Source organism: Antedon bifida, chromosome 3 (genome assembly GCF_963402885.1).
Source record: "Antedon bifida chromosome 3, ecAntBifi1.1, whole genome shotgun sequence".
NCBI lineage: Eukaryota > Metazoa > Echinodermata > Crinoidea > Comatulida > Antedonidae > Antedon > Antedon bifida.
In genome coordinates, this window is record NC_136228.1 from 18,966,002 (window position 1) to 18,986,946 (window position 20,945).

At 33.4% G+C, this 20,945-nt stretch overlaps 2 protein-coding genes across 3 annotated transcripts; one reads left to right on the plus strand and one right to left on the minus strand.

Annotated features, from left to right (window-relative positions):
• Window positions 1-130: 130 nt before the first annotated feature.
• On the minus strand, window positions 131-18,405 carry LOC144837879 (MSL complex subunit 3-like). The gene is made up of 11 exons (XM_078693185.1): window positions 18,161-18,405; window positions 15,746-15,828; window positions 14,687-14,782; window positions 7,975-8,042; window positions 6,828-6,880; window positions 6,359-6,463; window positions 5,070-5,233; window positions 4,098-4,262; window positions 3,097-3,668; window positions 2,882-2,966; window positions 131-2,526 (listed from the first exon to the last, which is right to left on the minus strand). Exons 1-11 carry the CDS (start codon window positions 18,278-18,280, stop codon window positions 2,451-2,453), a joined length of 1,587 nt encoding a protein of 528 aa, XP_078549311.1. The 5' UTR covers window positions 18,281-18,405; the 3' UTR covers window positions 131-2,450.
• Window positions 18,406-18,460: 55 nt separating this feature from the next.
• LOC144837926 (anaphase-promoting complex subunit 10-like) lies at window positions 18,461-20,895 on the plus strand. 2 transcript variants are annotated; one of them, XM_078693256.1, is made up of 3 exons: window positions 18,461-18,563; window positions 19,040-19,208; window positions 19,560-20,895. In XM_078693256.1, exons 2-3 carry the CDS (start codon window positions 19,070-19,072, stop codon window positions 19,964-19,966), a joined length of 546 nt encoding a protein of 181 aa, XP_078549382.1. In that variant the 5' UTR covers window positions 18,461-18,563; window positions 19,040-19,069; the 3' UTR covers window positions 19,967-20,895. The 2 variants fall into 2 exon arrangements, with proteins under 2 accessions (XP_078549382.1, XP_078549381.1); XM_078693255.1 differs by having other exon boundaries at window positions 18,472-18,600.
• Window positions 20,896-20,945: the final 50 nt, after the last annotated feature.

Here is a 20,945-nt window from a genome sequence, read left to right on the forward strand (position 1 = left end):
AAGATTATCAAACTGATTTGGTAGGTTATTTACTGATGGGTCTTGGTGCTTATTGACGTGAAGTAATTTTTGACAAAACAAGAACTATTTATAAGGTTGACGGATGCAACATAATAAAAAATACACAAACGCAATGTTTTTTACACGTCTTTGGCTGGCGGAAGAATACATCAATGTCTATTACTATTACTGTACTAGTACTGCTTTACTAATTTTACAGTAAAAGGAACACAATACAAATCTTGTTTAAAGTAATTGTAATTTTAATTAAAAATTCTCATTCATTTTTACATCTTTTTAAATGGGTACATATTAAGTCACATCATCTATGGTTACATAAAAGCAAGTTAAACATGCATTGAAGCAGTTGCCAGTGACATTAAATGACAGTGACGATATTTGCATATCCTTTCCTAAATTTATACAAATCAACAATTTTTTTTTTCAATTGAAAGATCGGTGGGACATTTTAATATAACACTATCATTCTTATTTTATTAATATTTTAGATAATTTTCATATTTTCAAAAATATATTCTGTTCGAGTTTACACAAATTAAAAATACAATACTCCCACACTATGTAGTGTGGACAAACATATTGTATCTTCATATTGATGTATAACTTTAGTTTTTAAATTAATTAATCATACATTATATATACTATAGTATATTTCCAAAAACAAACATTGTTTAAACTTTTTAAACCATGATTTCTACAAAGTCACTAGGCATATTCGACTGGTCACCATAAGCACCTTCCACTGCTTGCATATATACAGTAAGGAGTTTGAGTAGCTAGATCTGCAGATTATTTGCTAAAAAATGTACTACTCATACCATTGTACAAAATCTCAGCACATGATTTCCACTCGATTCTCGGTACTGTATATCAATTTGGCCTAGATTTGGCCAATATCGTAACACAGCATCACATGTGTTTCACATGTATTTCCTAGTATCATATACTATAACCTAACCCTTAATCTAACCTTACATGATACCCGGCACCACACGTGATACACATAAGATGTTGTATGTACAGAGTATATTCTTTAAATTTTAAGTAAAGGTGTATTATTTCATTTATAAAGATAAATCTTTTCTTATCGACAACACCTCGCTGTCTACCTCACTATAACACAGTGATTTTAATAGTTAACACTTTCACCGAAAGTACAAAACTAATTAATGTATTTAAATTACAATCAGTCTATTACATAACCAATTCTACAAATTGCTAAATTTCTTTACAATGTCAGCAGAAACATTATCTAAATAAAAATATTTTTCAAAATAAAAAGTACAATTGATGTTTCAAACATCTTAAAAATAAATTGTTTTTGTTTGCCGAAATACTAACTCTAGACATCCTGGTATAAAAATAACTTATCTATAAATAGGTGACAAATTGAACTTTACATAAACGAAAGAAAACAAGTCCATACTAGATTACTGGAGCTTTCAGTTAATGTTTACCATCCAGATGCTGTGGGACCTTCACAGTTATACAGTTTATATTAATTTGGCAAGTGTAATAGCAATTCAGCAGAATATTAATTTTAAAAAACTTTTGGCACATAAAATATTACAAAAAATGTGAATATCAATATAATTAACTCTCATAAAATCAACTTAAGATCCCAAATATGTTGATACAATTTAAAACAGATTGTCAAAACCAGATTTTCACTGGAAAAAATTATGGGTGGTGTTCATTTTTGTGAGATTTGATTATAGTAATATATAACTTATTTTTAGGCTTAAGATTAGGCTGCATTATCAAAAGAGGTGTTACCAATGCAATACCAAAACCAACCTAAAACCCAGATTGAGCATAATCAAACTTTAAAAAGTGTAAACATTATTAAAAAGCATAATAAATGTAACTTTGATTTTTGTTTTTATCATTTGTTTTCAAGAATTAGAGACAATTGCTCAAACATGTCCATGAATACCAAATCAAGTCCAGTACTCAATGTTTACAAGACCTTGCCAACCAGTCAACACACAGTATAAAATCCTGCCATATGAGCGGATGTTAAGAACCTTGTGCTCAGTCAACATCAGCAGAGGCCTAGAAACATTTGCTGCCTAACACAAGATGAGGTTTAGAACCTTGTGCTCAGTCAACATAAGCAGCGGCCTAGAAACATTTTCTGCCTAACACAAGATGAGGTTTAGAACCTTGTGCTCAGTCAACATGAGCAGCGGCCTAGAAACATTTGCTGCCTAACACAAGATGAGGTTTAGAATCTTGTGTTCAGTCAACATGAGCCAAGGTTTAGTACCTTGTGCTCAGTTAACACAAGCTGAGGTTTAGAATCTTGCGCTCAGCCAAGGCAAGCTGAGGTTTAGAATCTTCTGCTCAGCCAATACAAGCTGAGGTTTAGAATCTTGTGTTCAGCCAAATACGCTGATTTCTGTTGCCAAGTCAATACGCACCGAGGTCTAGAATCCTGCTGCCCAGTCTACATATGCTTCCTTGTTAAACAACACTTCTATACGTTTGGTCGATGCTAAATACCTATGATAGATAACAATGTATATGAGTACAAATCGTGATAATATATGTTTCAGGATTATTCTTATTATATAAACAACTACGCAGTAGCTTTGCATGAGGGAGCTCTGCTCAGATGTATACTGTATATTACTACAGTAGAATTCTATTAAAGACAGCTTCCATAAATCTTTCCTTAATACATAGGGGTGTCTCTTAGTAGGGGTTAGCTGTAGTTTCAAAATGTATATTTTCCCTGGTCTGTTCTACAGGAAAGTGGCCCATTAATAGAGGTGTCCTAAAAGAAGGGTTTAACATTACTTAAGACATCTGCCCTTGTTAATCATAATAACCTGACGGTGACTATCTTAAAACTTACCTGAGAAATATGTCCAGATGTTTTTGTAAGGGTTTCAGTTTTTTTGGTGGAATGTCCATCTTGCCCAATAACTCTGGTAGTTTAACTATTAAAATAAAATGTTCAATAACTTTATTTCTTTTGTTATGATAATCATGGTTTCCTCTCTATCATAGAGCAGGTAAATGTCTTTGTGACTGAAATTTTATACTTAAACACTGCATGCAAAAACTTACCAAACAACCTTAGAAGATGGTGCATTCCATACATCTTAGATGGTAGTACACAGCCATCAAGGCTAGCATTTTCTGGTACAAGCATAAAACATGCTGTTTCCAGAATATGCTTAGCATTGCGTATCTCTTTCTTGGTCCTGGAACAAGTAGAGGCATGCTTAGGTTCAACATCTTCTGTCTGCGGTGGAAGCTGTGCAGGTGGTTGGTTTGTGGCTGTCGGAAGTTTGTCCTGACTGATATCTGGTGGACATGAGGTATGTGGAGCTAGCCTCGATGAATGTCGACTTGACCGTCCTTTCTTGTGAGGACTTTGATCTCCGCTGGATGATGACTTTACATTTTGCGATGTGTTGTCTTTCTTCTTTGTTTCAGAATGGGAAGTTGCAGGGCTCCCTATGTTTCCACTACTGGACAGTCGTCTTGTAATACGACGTGTCGTCTCGGTTTCTTCTGGTGTGGCGACATCAAATGAAGGCGATACCTGAGGCTCAAGAACTGGTGGTGATATACTACCTGATGACGACTTCCGACTTCTTTTACGTGCCTTTGTCTGAGTTGTCGTTGTTTGAGATCTAAAGAGATAAAAATCAACATAACTGTCTAACCAGTGGAAATACAAGCTGAAAATGATTGCGGTTCTAGATTATTTATTTATTTATTCTTTCAGTGATATATAAAAAGGGAGCACTGAGGAGAGACAAGAGCTGTCAAAGACAACTATCGCCAAAGGGCGAGTCTCTCCAATCAATCAATTAATCTTTAAATCTTCATTTTTCCTTCTCTTATTTCCTTCTAATTCCTTGCACGTACAATATCAAGGACAGGATGTTAACATAACAATGATCAAAACATCTATTCAAAACTATTTCTGTGGTGTACCACAAGCATAATTGCTCATCATGACATGTTCAATTGTAGGTCAAGCTTTATTTCCTCCCACTCCCACAGACATCAAAAGGTGGGAAAAAACAACTGCTAAACTTTATTCAAGAAATCCTTACACACTGTCATCTGCTTTGGTTTGAGTATTTTCCTGAGTTGTCACTTTCTTTTTAGCAACCACTACTTCATACTGTTTCTTCTCTGGTAAGTACAGCAGACATGCTGGTAACATGAAGTCAAACATCACTCGTAAACCATCCATAACTTCTCTACATAGTCTTACACTTTAAGCAAAACAGAAGCATGGAATAAATACATTATTTCTCTACAGTTTACACCTACTTTCACATCTCATTAGAGGGCGTGTGGCGCAGTGTGTTGGACATTGGACTATTGAGCATGAGTTCGAATCCTAAACTTGTTTGCTTGTGGCCTTAGGCAAGGTACTTTAATTACGCTTGCCTCTCTCCCAGGTGTACAAATATGTACCTGGTACAGGTAAAACACACCTGTGCTGATTACTGGCTGCAACATTATAGGAGTATGTTTTCAAACTTGTCTGATTCAAAAAATGAGTGGGGTAATAATGTAAAGCACTTTAGAGGGTGGGTACATAGTTACTCAACAATGACCACCAGAAAACATCAGGCAAGATTTTCAAGATGACCGAGCGTCATAAAATGTTTTCCATGTGCAATTAGACTATATAATAAGCAATTTAAACGATAAGTGTTGTTTTTAAAACTTGACTCGATCATAGTGCAATTTCATCATTTTAATATTGTATTGTATTATTATTAGTATTATTGTATGTTTTGCTTGTAAATATTTTAATCATGTTTTTTAACCTTGAAATATAAATTTCAATTACATGCAATGTATTCGACAGTAAATTTGAACTTAAACTTAAATTGTTCTAGTGCCAAGGATCAGTTCAACTATGTTATCTGTAGTTGACATAAGGTGGTCTATGAAAATGTTCTTATTTTTTTAGATGAAAATTATATGAAATTTATTAAATTTAGAAGAATATGACTATTCTTAAGGTTGAAGTATAGTTATTTTGATCAAAAGAAATATAAATATCATACTTATTTGTTGGAGGTGGTGGTTGTTGGAATTCTCTTTGTACTCCACTGGATGTCACATACGTAACTGGCACATGCTTAGCTTGCTTATCTATTGACTCAGCAAAGTATTTAATGTAATCTTCCAAAATGGTCAGCACTGACGGTGTACATGGTAGCTTAACTAACTGAAACAACAGAAAGATAAAATTATAGTGATAGGTAGTTTTATGTTATTTTGGTGACAGCAGTATGATACTTTACTGCGACGTAGGTACCCTGAAATATAACAAAATGCACTATTATCATTATTATTGGTAGTAGTAGTATTCCTGTAAATACTGGACACTACTTTATCAATTATTGTGTTAACAAACAAAGTAAACAAAAGGTTTACTCTAATTGTTAAATAGTGGTGCAGTGTGTTGGATGTTGGGATTATTGATCGTGAGTTTGAATCCAACGGCAGTCACATTGCTTCCATCCTTTGGCAAGACACTTAACTTGAGTTTGCTGCTCCATCCAGGTGTACAAATGAGTACCTGGTATTTAGGTCAAAACACAACTTTGCTCTGATTACTAGTTGCATTATGAGAGAATTACAGTGAGGTTTCACAACATATAGCGTTTTATACATCCAAGATATTATTATTATTATTACACTACAACAATGATATGGTATTTCAAAGGGTAGCTCTGGGCATAAAGTTTCAATTGTTTTTAAATATACCTTTGCGACAACATTGATACTATTTTGTCAGCAGTAAAATAGAATAAGCATCGCGATGGAGGTATTTGCTAAAGTTCATACTGGGGATGTGGGGATCAGCAAGTCTCCCACCACCCACTTGGGGATCAGCAAGTCCCCCACCACCCACTTAGGGATCAGCAAGTCTCCAACCACCCAAGTGGGGATCAGCAAGGCTCCCACCACCCACTTGGGGATCAGCAAGTCCCCCACCACCCACTTAGGGATCAGCAAGTCTCCAACCACCCACGTGGGGATCAGCAAGTCTCCCACCACCCACTTGGGGATCAGCAAGTCTCCCACCACCCACGTGGGGATCAGCAAGCCTCCGATCACCCACGTGGGGATCAGCAAGTCTCCCACCACCCACGTGGGGATCAGCAAGTCTTCCACCACCCACGTGGGGATCAGAAAGTCTCCCACCACCCACTTGGGGATCAGCAAGTCTCCCACCACCCGCGTGGGGATCAGCAAGTCTCCCATTACCCATGTGGGGATCAGCAAGCCTCCCATCACCCACGTGGGGATCAGAAAGTCTCCCAACATCCAAATACTCCTGCCTCACCTTATGTTTACAATTGATTGTATAACAATCTTCTTCTAGTTTTGATATTAGTGCTGGTGGGATGACAATGGGTACTTCTTTGTCTTCTTCATCACTGCTAGAATCCTGTTGAACCAAAACAAAAAACACACATCAATTTGTACTCCAATTATGTTCATTTTTGTTAAATGATAATTTTTTGATAAATACTGATAAATTACAATCGAATACAATCAACTCTCCCTATACCAGACTATCCCAAAACCAGACTTTTCTTGAGAGTCCAAAATGTCGCAAATTTATTTTTGTCATTAGAAACACATTCCAAATACCATACTTTCGAGAAAACAAGACATATTACTGTAGGCCAGCCCAAAGGTGTCCAGTATTGGGGGAGTTGACTGTATCATTTTTAGAGATTTGGTAGAGATTGAAATTTAATAGAAATCTGGTAATAGTATTTTTTTTAAACATTAATCAATGTACTTACACTGCTTTCTTCATCACTGACTGAACTGGTATAGTCTGTCTCCATATGTCCTTCTATAAAATATAAAATCAAAGTAAAAAGCAACTGCTGTACATTTTATAATTTTGTTCAAATCATCTATAAAAACCCAGTATATTTCAAAAAAGAATATTGCAATAAAGTCAATATTCAAAACATCAATATCAATATATTTCAAAATGGCAATTACATTAAAATAAAAAACAAAACCCTTCCAATTTTTGTATTGTAGTTTTAACAAAAACTTGACTCGCTATAAATTATCCATACCTGTACGTGTACGTGTTTAAAAATGTCTTTTTTTGGGTCAACTGAGATGAAATGACCAATTAATGTATAAAAAAATAAAAATTTTTATTATATTAAATTTTACTTTAATGTCCTTTTCATTCTTTGTAAACCCATTATTCATATTAAATTTTCTCCTGTAAATTTTAAATATGTGTTTTATGTACAATTCCAGTATTGACACATTTTCAAATTTAAAATTAATTTGAATGTTTTACTACTTAATTGTTATAATTTTATATTCATATTTGAACTTTTAGTGGTGTTTTACACTTAATTTAAAATAGTGATAGAAAAAAATGTAAATATGTATTCCTGCACATGAAACACTGTACAAAGGTATATGATCTAAAGGTTACAGCTGACGATAAAAAAAAACGCAGGTTGTACAGACAATGAGAATAGAAGCAGAGTACAATGATCAGACAGAAATAACAAAGACTAGCAAACACTTTGAATAAAACAACACACTTATTTAGGCAGGAAAGACCTTTACAGTTTACATTCCAGGAAGTGTGTGACAAAATAATAGTCTTTGTATATAAAGCAAAATTATATGCAAATATTGAAGATAAGATACAATAAGGCCTGTTTGAGGTGTGGCTCTAATTTGACTGTATTGCTTTACGAATGAGCAGAGTATTTACAGTAAATTTTGTCAAACCATCTCTTTTGGTCGTCATATAATAGTAACATTTTCTTTCATCGTCTTTAGGAACGAAACAAGTAAGAAAAACTAATATAATGTAAACACAATTAGGAGATGTTGCTAATGGACAGCTACATATGGGATTACAGTATTTTGCATCAAATAAATACTGTAATTAAAATACACGGTTACCTTCTTCTTCAACAGGAGCTCTAGCTGCATCAACTTTTTCCTTTAGAGAAGGCTTTTTCTTCTTTTTCCTGAAAGGTAAACACAATCATCAATTACAAATTATTTTACAATATTTCACATAACTACTGTATACTCCTTAAAAAATATTGGAAAAAATTATTAATTTAAAAATTAATATTATGTAGTTAATTGAATTAACTGTGACTGATATTTTTTTTATCTTCATTATCAGGATATTAGACAAATTCAAAAAGACTATTCTAAGTTAAAGAGTAAAAACCTGTCGATACCACCATTGATAATTTATAGTGCCAATGATCTTACTTATAACACAACAGGAATTAACGGATATTGAATAATTAACGACTAAATCATCTTTATAAAGCGAGATGTCTACGAACGAAAGCAATCACAAACTCAATACTGTACATTAGATGAATATTTGATATTTATACTCAAGAAACAAATTATGGAAATTTATTATTAACAATTCGGTCCAATCATTGTATATGCATGCCAACGACCCCAACATTACTCTACTTCCTGCAAAGGTCAAACCACATTGTAATCTAAGCACTGGACCTTATGCTGAAGTCTGTGGTTAGACAAAGGTTCAACGAACCTACATCTAAGAGCATTCATTCATTAATCATCTAGCTCTTTGTATAGTGTTTTGAAGCAGCTTGTCATTACCATGAGGTACCAATAATATCAATAATATCATGATTTTAACATGAACATGAATGAGGTTTCACACAGCATGCCAATTTAAAATACATTTTAATAAATATGAGGTTAATTCATAAAAACCATTGTTTTGTTAATGTTTGATATGCAGAACAAATCATTAATAATAATATTGTCATCCATCCCTACTCATGTGTATAATGTCAGTAAATGAATAAATAATATCTTTTATTTTGAACTTGTTTTAATTGTTTTATGGTTTATCCAAACTTTATATCTGTATATTTTTAATGTTTACGTTGTTATATCTACAGTATTGTATTTTTGTAATGGAAGTCTTAGCTGAATTTCTATAAGAAACAATTATACAAATCTGAATCTCAATACATTATTAATATTAGGCCACATAAAAAAAATAAATTGTCAATCGTCCTTTTTGTAAAAAAGTGAGAAGAAGGAAGGTTTTTTTTGTTAATTGTAGATCTACAGTACCACTTAGCCAGAATGGACAAAATGTTATGTTTTGTGTGTTATGGTATAAGTTTATTGACTTTATCCAAATGCTTGTAAATTACGACCATATACACAAAATCTGAGTAGTCTTTTTGATAAAAATAGCTTTTAAACGGGACTTTCCCAGTTAATTTCAGAATGGACAAAATGTTATGTTTTGTGTGTTATGGTATGTTTATTGTTGGTTGACTTTATCCAAATGCCAAGTAAATTACAACCCTATACACAAAATCTGAGTAGTTTTTATAAAAGTAGATCAAATGGGACTTTCCCAGTTAATTCTGTCATTCCAGTTGATCAGCAAGTAAAAAATAAATAATTAAAAATCGCTGGTGCTATATTCGGAGGTAGGGAGTGGACAACACTTTTTTTTTTACATTGTCTTAATAGTATACAGTATTTTTTAGCTTAGCAGATAAAGAGACTATAGTATTCAATTCTTATTAAGAAGAGAAATCAATCAACACATCCAAAAACAATGGCTATTTTATGTTTTTAAGGTACAGAAATACTTTTCCAGAAATATGTGGACAAAATACAGAAGAATACCAACATCAATAAAATTAGAATTTGTTGGAGTCTAAACAAAACCAGCAGAATTGTTACAAGCAAAGACAACAAACATATCTTGCTGTACACACATTATATTTTTTTGTTCTATGAATTCTAGGAAACCAGTTTCAAGTACTGAGAGTATTGTCTCATGATCACGTAGTACAAACCACCAACACTCACATCAACATTTTTTTTTTTACGACGAAAATAAGACTGAATGTGTTTGTGAAATCAGCAAATGATGCATTAATTTGATATAGAAATATTAAATCCAATGTAATTAAGAATAATTTGAAAATAAAGCAGGTTTACTCTAGGCTATATCATCTCTGGTGGATTATTACATTACAAGTTCAAATTAAAACAGGTTACAGTACAATGTTTGTACTTTGTATCATGTAAACCTTTTTAGATTATTATAACTTTATTATCAAATGTGTGTTCTATCATCTGAATTCTCAATATTTTTTAATGATAATACTGATAGTTAAACTTTAAAGACACTTTCCTTTCGTTTTTTTCTCAATTAAATGTCACAACTGCGTTTTAGGTAAAAATAAATATATATGGGCCTATCAATATTGTTTTTGTCTTTAACTAACAGTATAAATTGGGAAAAATAAGTTGATTCTAATCATTTAAGCAGTCCGCTGCAAGTACCAGCATGCATTGCACACGGATTGATATTTTCGTTCTTCCTTCTGTGATGCACCCACTTTCATTTGATCGTGAAAGCAAGACAACTTTTCAGCAAAAATACCAGGTCTTCCCCAATTTGTAATAATGGATTCTGCTAAAAAAGAAAGACAATTAATGTAGCAACTAGTACGCCAAGCTAGGCCTATATCTAGGCCTATAGCTAGTGTATGATGGTTGTATGTTACCGCTGTTTTGGGGTTAATCTATTCACACCGTTTTTAACCATTTACTTTTATGCAGCAGAAACAGGACCTGTGTAGACTTAAGTTTATTGAAACATGGGAAAATCAAAAATAAAATGTGTCCTTGAGTTTGTTTTGTGATTGTATAAAATGGCACGTCTAAACTCAGCATGAATAGTTATGAACAGTCTGGTCTGGTGGTAAAAAAGTAATATCGCTCTAGAAAAATACCAAAAATATTAGCTTGCTTTATTATAAAAACACACACAATATGTGAAGCTTGTGTAAATGCCTGGAGTACTGTACTGTCTAAACTATACTGCATTGTATGGACAAATTTAAACTATAAAGAATTTGGCAAAATGGCTAACAACAACAAAATTTCATTTTGTAAGGTTCACTCTTGCGGAAGTAATGGGCCTTTTTAAATAATGGAGTTCAATATATAAAAACGTTTAATTCTTGCCAGTAAGTACTGTATAGTACACTAAGTGTTACCTTTTGTACCAGGGTGAAATGATAAAAACAGAACCTACAGTAGGACTGTAGAAAGTCATCCTTGTAGTTGCACCTATTTCAAATTCCACTGTGTGTTACCTATTGTGGGGTGAAATGATAAAAACAGAACCTACAGTAGGACTGTGTAAAGTCATGCTATTTCAAGTTCCTATGTCTGAGTCTCTGACAAATAACTTACTAACCTCCTTCAACACAAATTTAAACAGTTATTCGGGAGTACAAATTTAGCAGAAATGTTGTCGGTCTAAACATTTTATTTTTGAAATAAATAGTTTATTCGGTGATACAGTATGCAGAGCTCTAAAACAGCTCTACTACATTTAGTAAAGTTGTCTTTAGTGATAAGAACTATTAGTAAACACATGTTCATTGTTTATCTTTAAACTGGACAAGATATCGTTTACAGTACTATCCACTAGTAAACTGAAACTAAGCCAAACCAATTAGACAATCAGGATTTTGTTATTAACAGATCTGGCGGATTGAATCCACAATTCATGATATTAGGTTCACTGACTTCTGTAACTAATTAGCCTGATAGTAATGGTTTCTATAAGCAACCAAGTGGAAAGATGATGATAGAGGTTAGACTACAATGTAAAGATGTGTTTATGAAACTTACGGGACTGGGACGGGACGTCCTCTGGATAAGTTGGATCATAAATCATTAATTTAGTAGGGACAGACCAGAGTTAAAACAAAGCAAATTTACAGGGTGTTTAAATAATAACAAAGGATTTTATGAGAATTCTAAGCAAGTAATGCTACTTTCACACACAAATTTAAGTAATAATAATAATAAATGGGGCTTATGAATAGAGCATTATGCAAAGCTTCATTTCGTTTAAAACCAAAGAAATTGAAAGCCGAAAACTATAGAGAAAAGAGGAGTTTTTAAAGTAAACTGTTCCAACGGGCGACAGAGGCCCAAGAATAGGAACGAAAACCATAATGCTTTGTTGACGGATGGATAGAATGAGCGAGTAGAGACTCTGAACTAGATCGCAAGTATCTCTTGGGAATATATGGAAGAATAAAATTTGAACTTATCTGATCTGATGACATTTGTTTTATTATGTAAATAAATAACTATATTTGAGTATGTCGGTTCTCTCGTGGCAGACACAAGTTTCGGGGGTTTTTTAACAGCGAACAAACAATAAACACAATACATAAGGAAGCTAACAAATCTCTATCGTGTATCCATTTCTTAAAATCAATTTTTCTAAGAAGAATGTTTTTTTCCCCTAAGATAAAACTTTAAAATTCACAGAACTAACCACACACATGGTCCTGTCAGATCTATGTACAGTACAGTTACAGTATGTATGATACAGTAACGTGGTGGGATTTTTTTGGTACACCATACCATTTTATTTTGGAAAAGAGTTGTGAAAACAGTTTTCATTCATTCTTGTGATGTACTACTATACTGTAAGTCTGTACAAAAAAACAATTTAAGTACAATACAATATATATATTCTCTGATTGCCTTGATCCCAAGGCATACTATTATTTACTAAAGCAAACAATAATTCAAGTTATTTCAATTAAGGTATTACCTTTTTTTTTTATAGCTCTGGGATTAAAATTTAACCTCAGCCAGTAAAACTTCATTTATTCAATAAATGTTTGTGGTCTCAGTGAACTACCTACTGTACATTGACTCATATTATATTATAATGTGCATGATTTATGAAATAGCCATTACAGTGTAGCTGACCAAGCAAACCATACAGAATTAATTATTTTTTAATAGAAATAAAACCCATGTCATGTTGATTGAATCCTGGTCTAAACGTGACAACAACATTACTTGAAGGATAATGAACTTTATTGTATGTATTGTATATCAATTTTTTTTAAACCACATCTTTTCTAATCTAGCTTCCTTTAAATATGACTGCAAGCAATGATGTTCATTACATTGGATCATTACAATAGAAAATCAATGCTATATTCTATTATTATGTTTACAACCTAAACAGTGGCGTAACGCAGGAAGCAAAGGCTTAGCACTCGTAAGGGGCTTTCCAACACTGGGTAGTTGCATGCCCTTAAGCACTAGGGCCCCTGGGTTTAGCCAGTGAGCGCTCTCAGCTGTTACGCCTCTGAACCTAAAATCCAATCTTGATTGTGATTTTTTTTTTTGACAATTCAAGAAAGGTAGGTGTTCACTTGGGGCCTGTTTCTACTGCATATCCTCAAAATATGGTATACATTCAATTACGGTATAAAATACAGTATATTTTATACCGTACAGTATTTTTTAGAACCCTGTTTCTGCTAGAAGTACTATCTGCCTTTCTATCTTGCCCGAATTAGAACTTGTTACTGTATCTTTGGCAATGTTGTAGCCTCTGCTTTCACAATTTCTTGTTTGTTTTGTTTATTGACTTGTTTCAACGATAAACACCCCATAATCTCCTTTAATTTTTGCTAAATTATCTTTCTAAATCTGGCTATCCTGTTTGTTCCTTTTAAATTTTCCCGAATTATTTGTAACAGATTATTTACAAATGTTGTGTTGTTGTTCCTTACTTTCGTTGAATATAGATTATCCATCCATGTGTAAAAAGCTTACAGAAAATCAAAATATATGATATTTTTTATTGGAAGCAGAAAAGGGTACCCAAAATATGGTATAATTTTGTTTTGTCTTGATATTAGTAAAAATATAAATATTTTTGCACATATGGCGTTTCATACGTGTATTACTTGAGTTTTGATACTCCGTCTGGGGAAACACGCACAAGTCACATGGTTTGACTCCAAGAACATGAAAACTCTTCTTGATAATGATAGGCTAGCTTCTCCGCAAATCAAACATTGAATGGATTTATTATGCGGAGATTATTTAATTCCCACCCAGACCCTCCCTGTCCTCCTAGCCTGTCCTGTCTGTGTGGTGGTGTAGCTCTGTTGTGTGCCGGTGGTGGTATGTACCTTATTGACGTTTTATGGCAGGTCAGGCCTACGTACGAGTTGATTAGGCCTACGAAGGAGGCCTAGACAATTAATAAACAAAACAACTTGGCAACATGATTTTATATTTCAACAGTTGTTCAGTCTCGATTGTACATTCAGCACTGTACGTACTCGATCTTTTCATTTTAAAACAAAATGATCATTGGTTGATTCGAAATCCATATTTACATACCGACCACCCCATATAGCCAAATACGGTATGATAACCTACGTCATTCTTATCGGATGTTTGCGGTCTGCAAATCGATTTCTATACGTGTTTCACAAGTCTGTATTTTCAGACAAAAATCAAAACGACGACGTGTGGAATGACATAAAAAAGACAATAAATACAGACTTGGAGCAAGTCTAAGTGCAAGCCTATGTAGTCAGGAGAAGTTATACAGTATCCCATAGGATGAAGGTTGCTATCAGAAGACACGATACTGCATAATGTTTATTCTTACTAGACAAATATCATCGCTCATGTTTTGACTACTTACTTAGGAAATCCTTGCATAGTAAGTACACTAATATTTGCAAATGATTCGAAAACCTAACTTTCTAGAAAACCAGAGTAAGAAACTTACAATTTGTCTTTAGCATCTTCCTGTAACCTTCTTTGTAAGTCTATATTCTCTTCAGTGTGTTTAAGTACATACTCTTCAGGAGCCCATCGATCCCAACTGTCATAAAAATTGAATCCATTAGATTTTTTAATACGTTATCTATTCAATTACTAACTGTATGATCATATACATTGAGCAATATCAGTATAATAATTTATTCCTATAAAATACAAGATGCAGAATTACTGTACTAACATAGATAGAAATGTTTTTATACTACTGAAATCCAGTCATTCATAGAAGATAGGAATTACAAGTACTTTTTAAATTAGTTTGTTATCCATTGTTTGTTTGTTTGTTTATTTGTTTACACCATATTTTTAATGAGGGTGATCCATCCAGCAATTGCTGATCATTAGGGACCCTCAGAGGTTCACAAGACAAACATACACAAGATTCTCTACAACAAAGTCTTTGGAAGTGGAGTTGTAATTTTGTCCTTAGAAAAAATCCTGACATACCCAGGACCCTTGGAGTGTTATACATACAGTAGAATTTAAAAGTTGTGACTCTGTAATTGTCTCGTAAAAAGAGTATACAACATGCTAACATAACATTTGAAGAAAGAATAAAATTAATTTTAATATTAAAATAATATTTTAATGGTTGAATATAATGTGATGCAATTATTGTTATGGTAATTTAACAATTTGACCAATGAGAATAAAGGATAAAATGATCCTGGATATCTGTTTACAATGATCCAGTTAGATGACACTTTAAAAATAGCAAAATAGAAAGAATATTTTATTTTTTTAAATGTTATATCCTTATATGGCATATATAATTATATACTAATGGCATAATTTTATCAATATTGTCAAGATACTGTAAGCTAGTGCTTCTAAAAACAGTTAAAAACAGCCTACTAATATAATATACAATAGTATAAAATTCAACAAAGATTCCTAAACAAAGTATCTACAACAAACCAGGTAACTGTAGGCAAACAACAATAAAAGCATAATTAACAGAAAAAATGGAATGACTGAAAAGTTATTATAAATTATATTATCTTACCTGGAGTTCCAACCATTAAAATGGACAAGATATTCTGGCACTCTCTTTCCCTTTTCATCTCTTGTCCAATCAACATCCAATATCTTTAAAACAAAATGTATTCCATTTCATAATTTATTTGACCAAAAAACATTAACAACAATAAAAACAGGTCAGGAAAAACAAATGCAACCTACAGTAGGCCACTATGACTCAATAATTCCTTTATATATAAATTTGGTAATTATTAAAACACTATTTCATAAATTGTCAGCAAGTATCCGTTAATAATTATTCGTAAATTTATTCTTAAAAGATGTTCATTCAAGATGACATACTGTAGTCCAGTCGAAGACAGTGAGAATGAGTTTTATGTTAGTATTAATGCTACTAATAATTGTGTCAATATACTGCTTTATTGTCTGTCCTGTATCTTTAGCATTAACTGGGCTTTTGGTGTACTTAAAGAAACTGAATGATGCCAAATCTTTATGTACACAGCAGTGAACAAGTCTGATTACTTAACTGGTAATTTGAATTGCTATGATGTGTAGCAAAAATAATGTACTGTTGTGTTCTCCCTGCACTGTAGTACTGTACACTTAGTGTTTGATGTAGTTCAGGCAAGTAATGTTTAATTAATAGCTTTCATCTGAAGTCTACACTATCAAACCACAGGTAGTTACGACAAAAAAAGTGTGATATGTCCAAATATGATAGTGATATGCCCAAATATGGTAGTGATATGACATTTTCATGTCCATATGGGAACATCACATTTTTTGTCACAAAAGTTTGATAGTGTAGACAGAGCTTTAGTATAGTTGTCAAGTCTTAAATGTATTGACTGAGCATTATTATAATAATATATGATTTGTTTGATTTGAATAAATTTGAAATCTTTTAGTTATACAGGGAGTAGAGCTAGATAGGCATGAAGTTGCCTTTTCTCTTCTTCCTTTTTATCCAATTATTGTTTTATATTATAATGTTATGTTTATGTATTTTTTTGGATGAATAAAGAAAGAAATAAAAAAAAAAAAAAAATAATAATAATTATTATTCTTAGGAAAACCAAGTTTAACAAAAAGTTTATTCTGCATACTGTATGACTATGATGATTTACTTTGAGCTTTGGGCAGTAGTATATCTATCATCATGGGTTAGGCCTACTAGTATGGTTCAGAGACGATTCGGCCCGGGACTATTCGGCCCACTTTTGGTGGGACGTTTCGGCCCACTTTTGGGCCGAAACATCCCACTTTGTGGGCCGAAATGACTCACTTTAGACCAAATTCTTATTCATTTTTTAGGGTATTTATCAAGTTTTTAAAGGTGTTTAACAATCCGTATTTATTAATATTGACAATGTTGATATAATATATATAATAAATTACTAAAAAAACGTAATTTCATATTCAATTTATTACTTCGAAAACCTTGTTTATTTCGTGCATTCGCCAAGCGGCCAACAGAGGGCGTAACTTGTTTACATTGTTCGCATGACTAAAAAATGATCATTTTCGACAATTTTTTTTTAAATGTTTGCTTTATTGCATCTTTATCCCTAGTAGTACTACCCCATAGTCTCTCTGAAAATAAAGTTTGGGGAAAAAAGCTTATAAAATGCATCAAAGCCGATAAATGTAAGTGTGCCGAATCGTCTCAGGGCCGAATCGTCCCAGGGCCGAATCGTCCCGGGCCGAATAGTCTCAGGGCCGAATCGTCCCGTTACCTACTAGTATTAGGCCTACAGTAGTAATTGTATTAAAATTGGTGTAGTACTGTAGCAATCTTTCCTGCTGGACTATTTGTAACATGCAGTACATCAATAAAATAGGCCTAAGGTTGACAGAAATTACAAAGTAATCATTTTGAATCATCAATTCTTTGCAAATATAACCAATTTTAATCCTGGCTACGAAAACAAAATCGTAATTAAATATGTAAATCTCATCAATCATTCAACATTCATCATCTCTAAAAAAGTTAAAGAGTTAGTTGTAGTGATACAAAATAACAGTGCAAGAAAAAATACAATAATATTCATTATAGAGTCTAGGCCTAGTAGTAGTTAAAAAACCAGTGCACATCACAAACATTTTTGTGTGTACTGTAGGCATAGGATAGCCTAGGCTAGTAGTAGTAGTACTTGCTTGCTTGTATTGTAGACTAGGCTAGTACTTTACTTGCTTGCTGATGGCATGCCGAAATATTATCGTTTATTTTCTTTACAAACATGTATGCTAATTTCTGTAATAAGTAAACTTTTACAAATTATGGACAATAAAAGTGGACATGCCAAACGCTTATTAAAGTAAGTGTTAGTGTACTATACTACAACGTTTCTGCGAATCCCCGTAAAACACAGAGAGATAAAACACTATCCAGGGCCTAGCTAGGCCTGGCTAGCCACAGTTATTTTGTGTTACTTACTTTTGATTCATAAAGCACTCTCGCCTTTGATACATCTGGTTCATAACACAAAATTTTCTCTCCAACAGAGAAATTCGCTTGTTTCAGTCCACGGGTTGCTATTACTCTAGGTTCCTCCATGTTTTTTTTGTAAATAAGAATGTTATACAGCAGAAAAAACGTAGGCCTGCTCGCTGCACTGAAACTGGTGCTGCTCTCCCGTTATTTCGTCCTCGTCGTCGTTGTTTTCTCTCCTCCTCGCGCACACACACCAGATCCTCAATTACAAATCTAGAGTCACATGGGATATGCGCAAGAACCAATCAGAAGACAGGTTACTCCTGGTCATCTAGAAATAGATATCCAGTTATACAGCGGGGTTAGTCATCAAACTTAGTTCTTGCTGTTTTCATTCGAAGTTTACGTGAGTAAAATAGAAAGGCGAGAGGAAAAAAAACAATGTAAGAATTTGAACAGGAAAGAGGCACGGATAAACCTAATACTGGGCTTAAATGTTTTCCGTACGGTTAACCAGTGCAGAGTGACGATTGATTGCAGGCCCCCAGCAGCAGCCTGGCTGAGTGTGAAGCGAGCTGTATCTCGTCATCACTCACGTCACGAACGAAGCACTGTGTCCCGTGCAGAGAGCCTAGGCCTAGTAGTATTCCTAGGCTAGTACTTGGTACTACACCACCAGCCCAAACTAACGTCCTATATTGATATTTTATTTTTATTCTTATAATTTATGAAGACATAAAGTTAAGTAGAAAGCCTGAAAGGCAGACTAAATAAATTGTCTTTAATTTTCTTTTTATGTCTAGCTAGGCTACAAGCTAGATACCGATCAAGTTCAAGTTAAAATTTATTAATATAAATAATAATAATATTGATTATTTATAGAATAATAATACATGGTATACAACTAGTACTATGACAACACGAAAGGCAAAGTTTGAGGAGCTGGATCCAGCCAAAGAAGGGTTGCGTGAGATTGGCATCCAGGCAGTTTGGTCGCTGTCAACATGTAAACCAGGATTTGGCATTGAGCAGCTAAGAGATGACACACATGGTAAAAATATGGACTCTCAAACACAAAACAATACTGTACATAATAGTACCACACCTCTAAATTAACCACACCCCTAACGATGCTTCCTTCCCATAGTATTGAAGTGAATTACAGTTAACCTAGGTGTCATTAATATAATTATGTATGACCACTTATTGTCTAAAAATGGTAGTTCCTCTTGGTGAGAGGATAATACCCTCTTTTCACGAGCATGGTTTTAGAATAACAGTTTTGTTACGATCTTCAAATTTCATCACTTAATTGGAGAAAAAAAAATCTTATTTTAGTGTGATTTTCCATTTTATAGTGTTTGTTAAATAAATACAGTAATGAATATTTTTAATTTTTTAGAAACATATTGGCAATCAGATGGGACTCAACCACACTTGATAAATATTCAGTTTCGAAGGAAAATAACTATTGATAGCATTGCCCTCTATGCCGATTACAAATCAGATGAAAGCTATACTCCTAGTAAAATATCAGTGAGAGCTGGAAACAATTTCCATGACCTACAGGAGATTGAAGTGCTTGACATGAATGAACCAACAGGCTGGGTTCGAATCCCTCTAAAGGACAGTAAAGGTCGGAGAATAAGGACATTCACATTGCAGTTGGCAGTTCTGTCGAATCATCAGAACGGACGCGATACGCACATGAGGCAGATTAAGGTGTACGCGCCACTACAGCAAACTTCATTGGAAAAATTCCCAAACTTTACATCTGTAGAGTGCGCAATGCATTCAACTATTAGGTGATGAATGTGTATTTTGTCTGTACTTTGCTAGAAGTTGATAATGTATGTTTTGTGTGGGTTAATTGAGCAACATTAAATGATGTAAATGGCTCATTATAAATCATCAGAATATTGTACTGATGTCACTGATAAATTACCACACTGAACCCAATAAAACCAGGTCTGAAGAATTACCCAATAAACCACATCGTACGACGAGGTAATTCTTAAAATGCTTTTTTTCCGTGGGCTAGTTACGATGATCACCCAAACCTATTGTATTAAGGAAGTTCTAAAAAAAGACCATCCATCAAGGAAAATGGCGAGTTAAACCATGTGTTCGGTGTGGTTCAATGGAGTTTGGTGTAGTAATTTGTCGAACCACACTGTGAGTTGTGTAGGAATAACAAAATCTAACGCTGGGTGAAAACCAACAGTTAAAAGCTTCTTTTGGGTGGCTAGGCTGTAGTCTAGACCGAAATTAGTAAAAAGATAAATATTTTGCCACATATGGCGTTTCATACGTATAATACTTGAGATCACTATTTCAAATAAAAATTGAAATGCCGACTGGTAGACTAACATAAAAAAAGACAATAACTACAGATTTCGGGCAAGTATAGCCAGGCTGTTGTGTTACTAAATAATTACATGTCATGTACTGTACATATTACTCGAAGTCTTGAAATCTAGGTAACATTTATAACTAGCTATATATTCATGAAGGTTTGTGATAACATGCAATAAGCCGCTGACAAAATATGTTTAGTACATTCAAAATAATGAATACAGAAAGTAATAAAAAACAGTATTTATAATAGTTTAATTTTATTTGTCACAATTTTATTTTGCTACATAATTGGGCCTGAGGTGATTAGCGTACTAAAACCGAAAATGATTACATTATCAGGATTAGTTTATGATGGAATTTACTTGTATATATTGGTGTGTGTGTAAAGAACATTCCATTTTTCTTCTACTGTTTTTAATACACTATTATT

What these genes read in the sequence shown, in the direction of transcription:
- LOC144837879 (XM_078693185.1), bottom strand. Translation starts at nt 18,280, where the DNA reads ATGGAGGAACCTAGAGTAATAGCAACCCGTGGACTGAAACAAGCGAAT. An exon ending in GAGTGCTTTATGAATCAAAA is followed by an intron (nt 15,829 to 18,160) that starts GTAAGTAACACA and finishes TTTGTTTTAAAG; the next exon opens with ATATTGGATGTTGATTGGAC. An exon ending in AGCTCCTGTTGAAGAAGAAG is followed by an intron (nt 6,881 to 7,974) that starts GTAACCGTGTAT and finishes TATATTTTATAG; the next exon opens with AAGGACATATGGAGACAGAC.
- LOC144837926 (XM_078693256.1), top strand. Translation starts at nt 19,070, where the DNA reads ATGACAACACGAAAGGCAAAGTTTGAGGAGCTGGATCCAGCCAAAGAA. An exon ending in GCTAAGAGATGACACACATG is followed by an intron (nt 19,209 to 19,559) that starts GTAAAAATATGG and finishes TTAATTTTTTAG; the next exon opens with AAACATATTGGCAATCAGAT.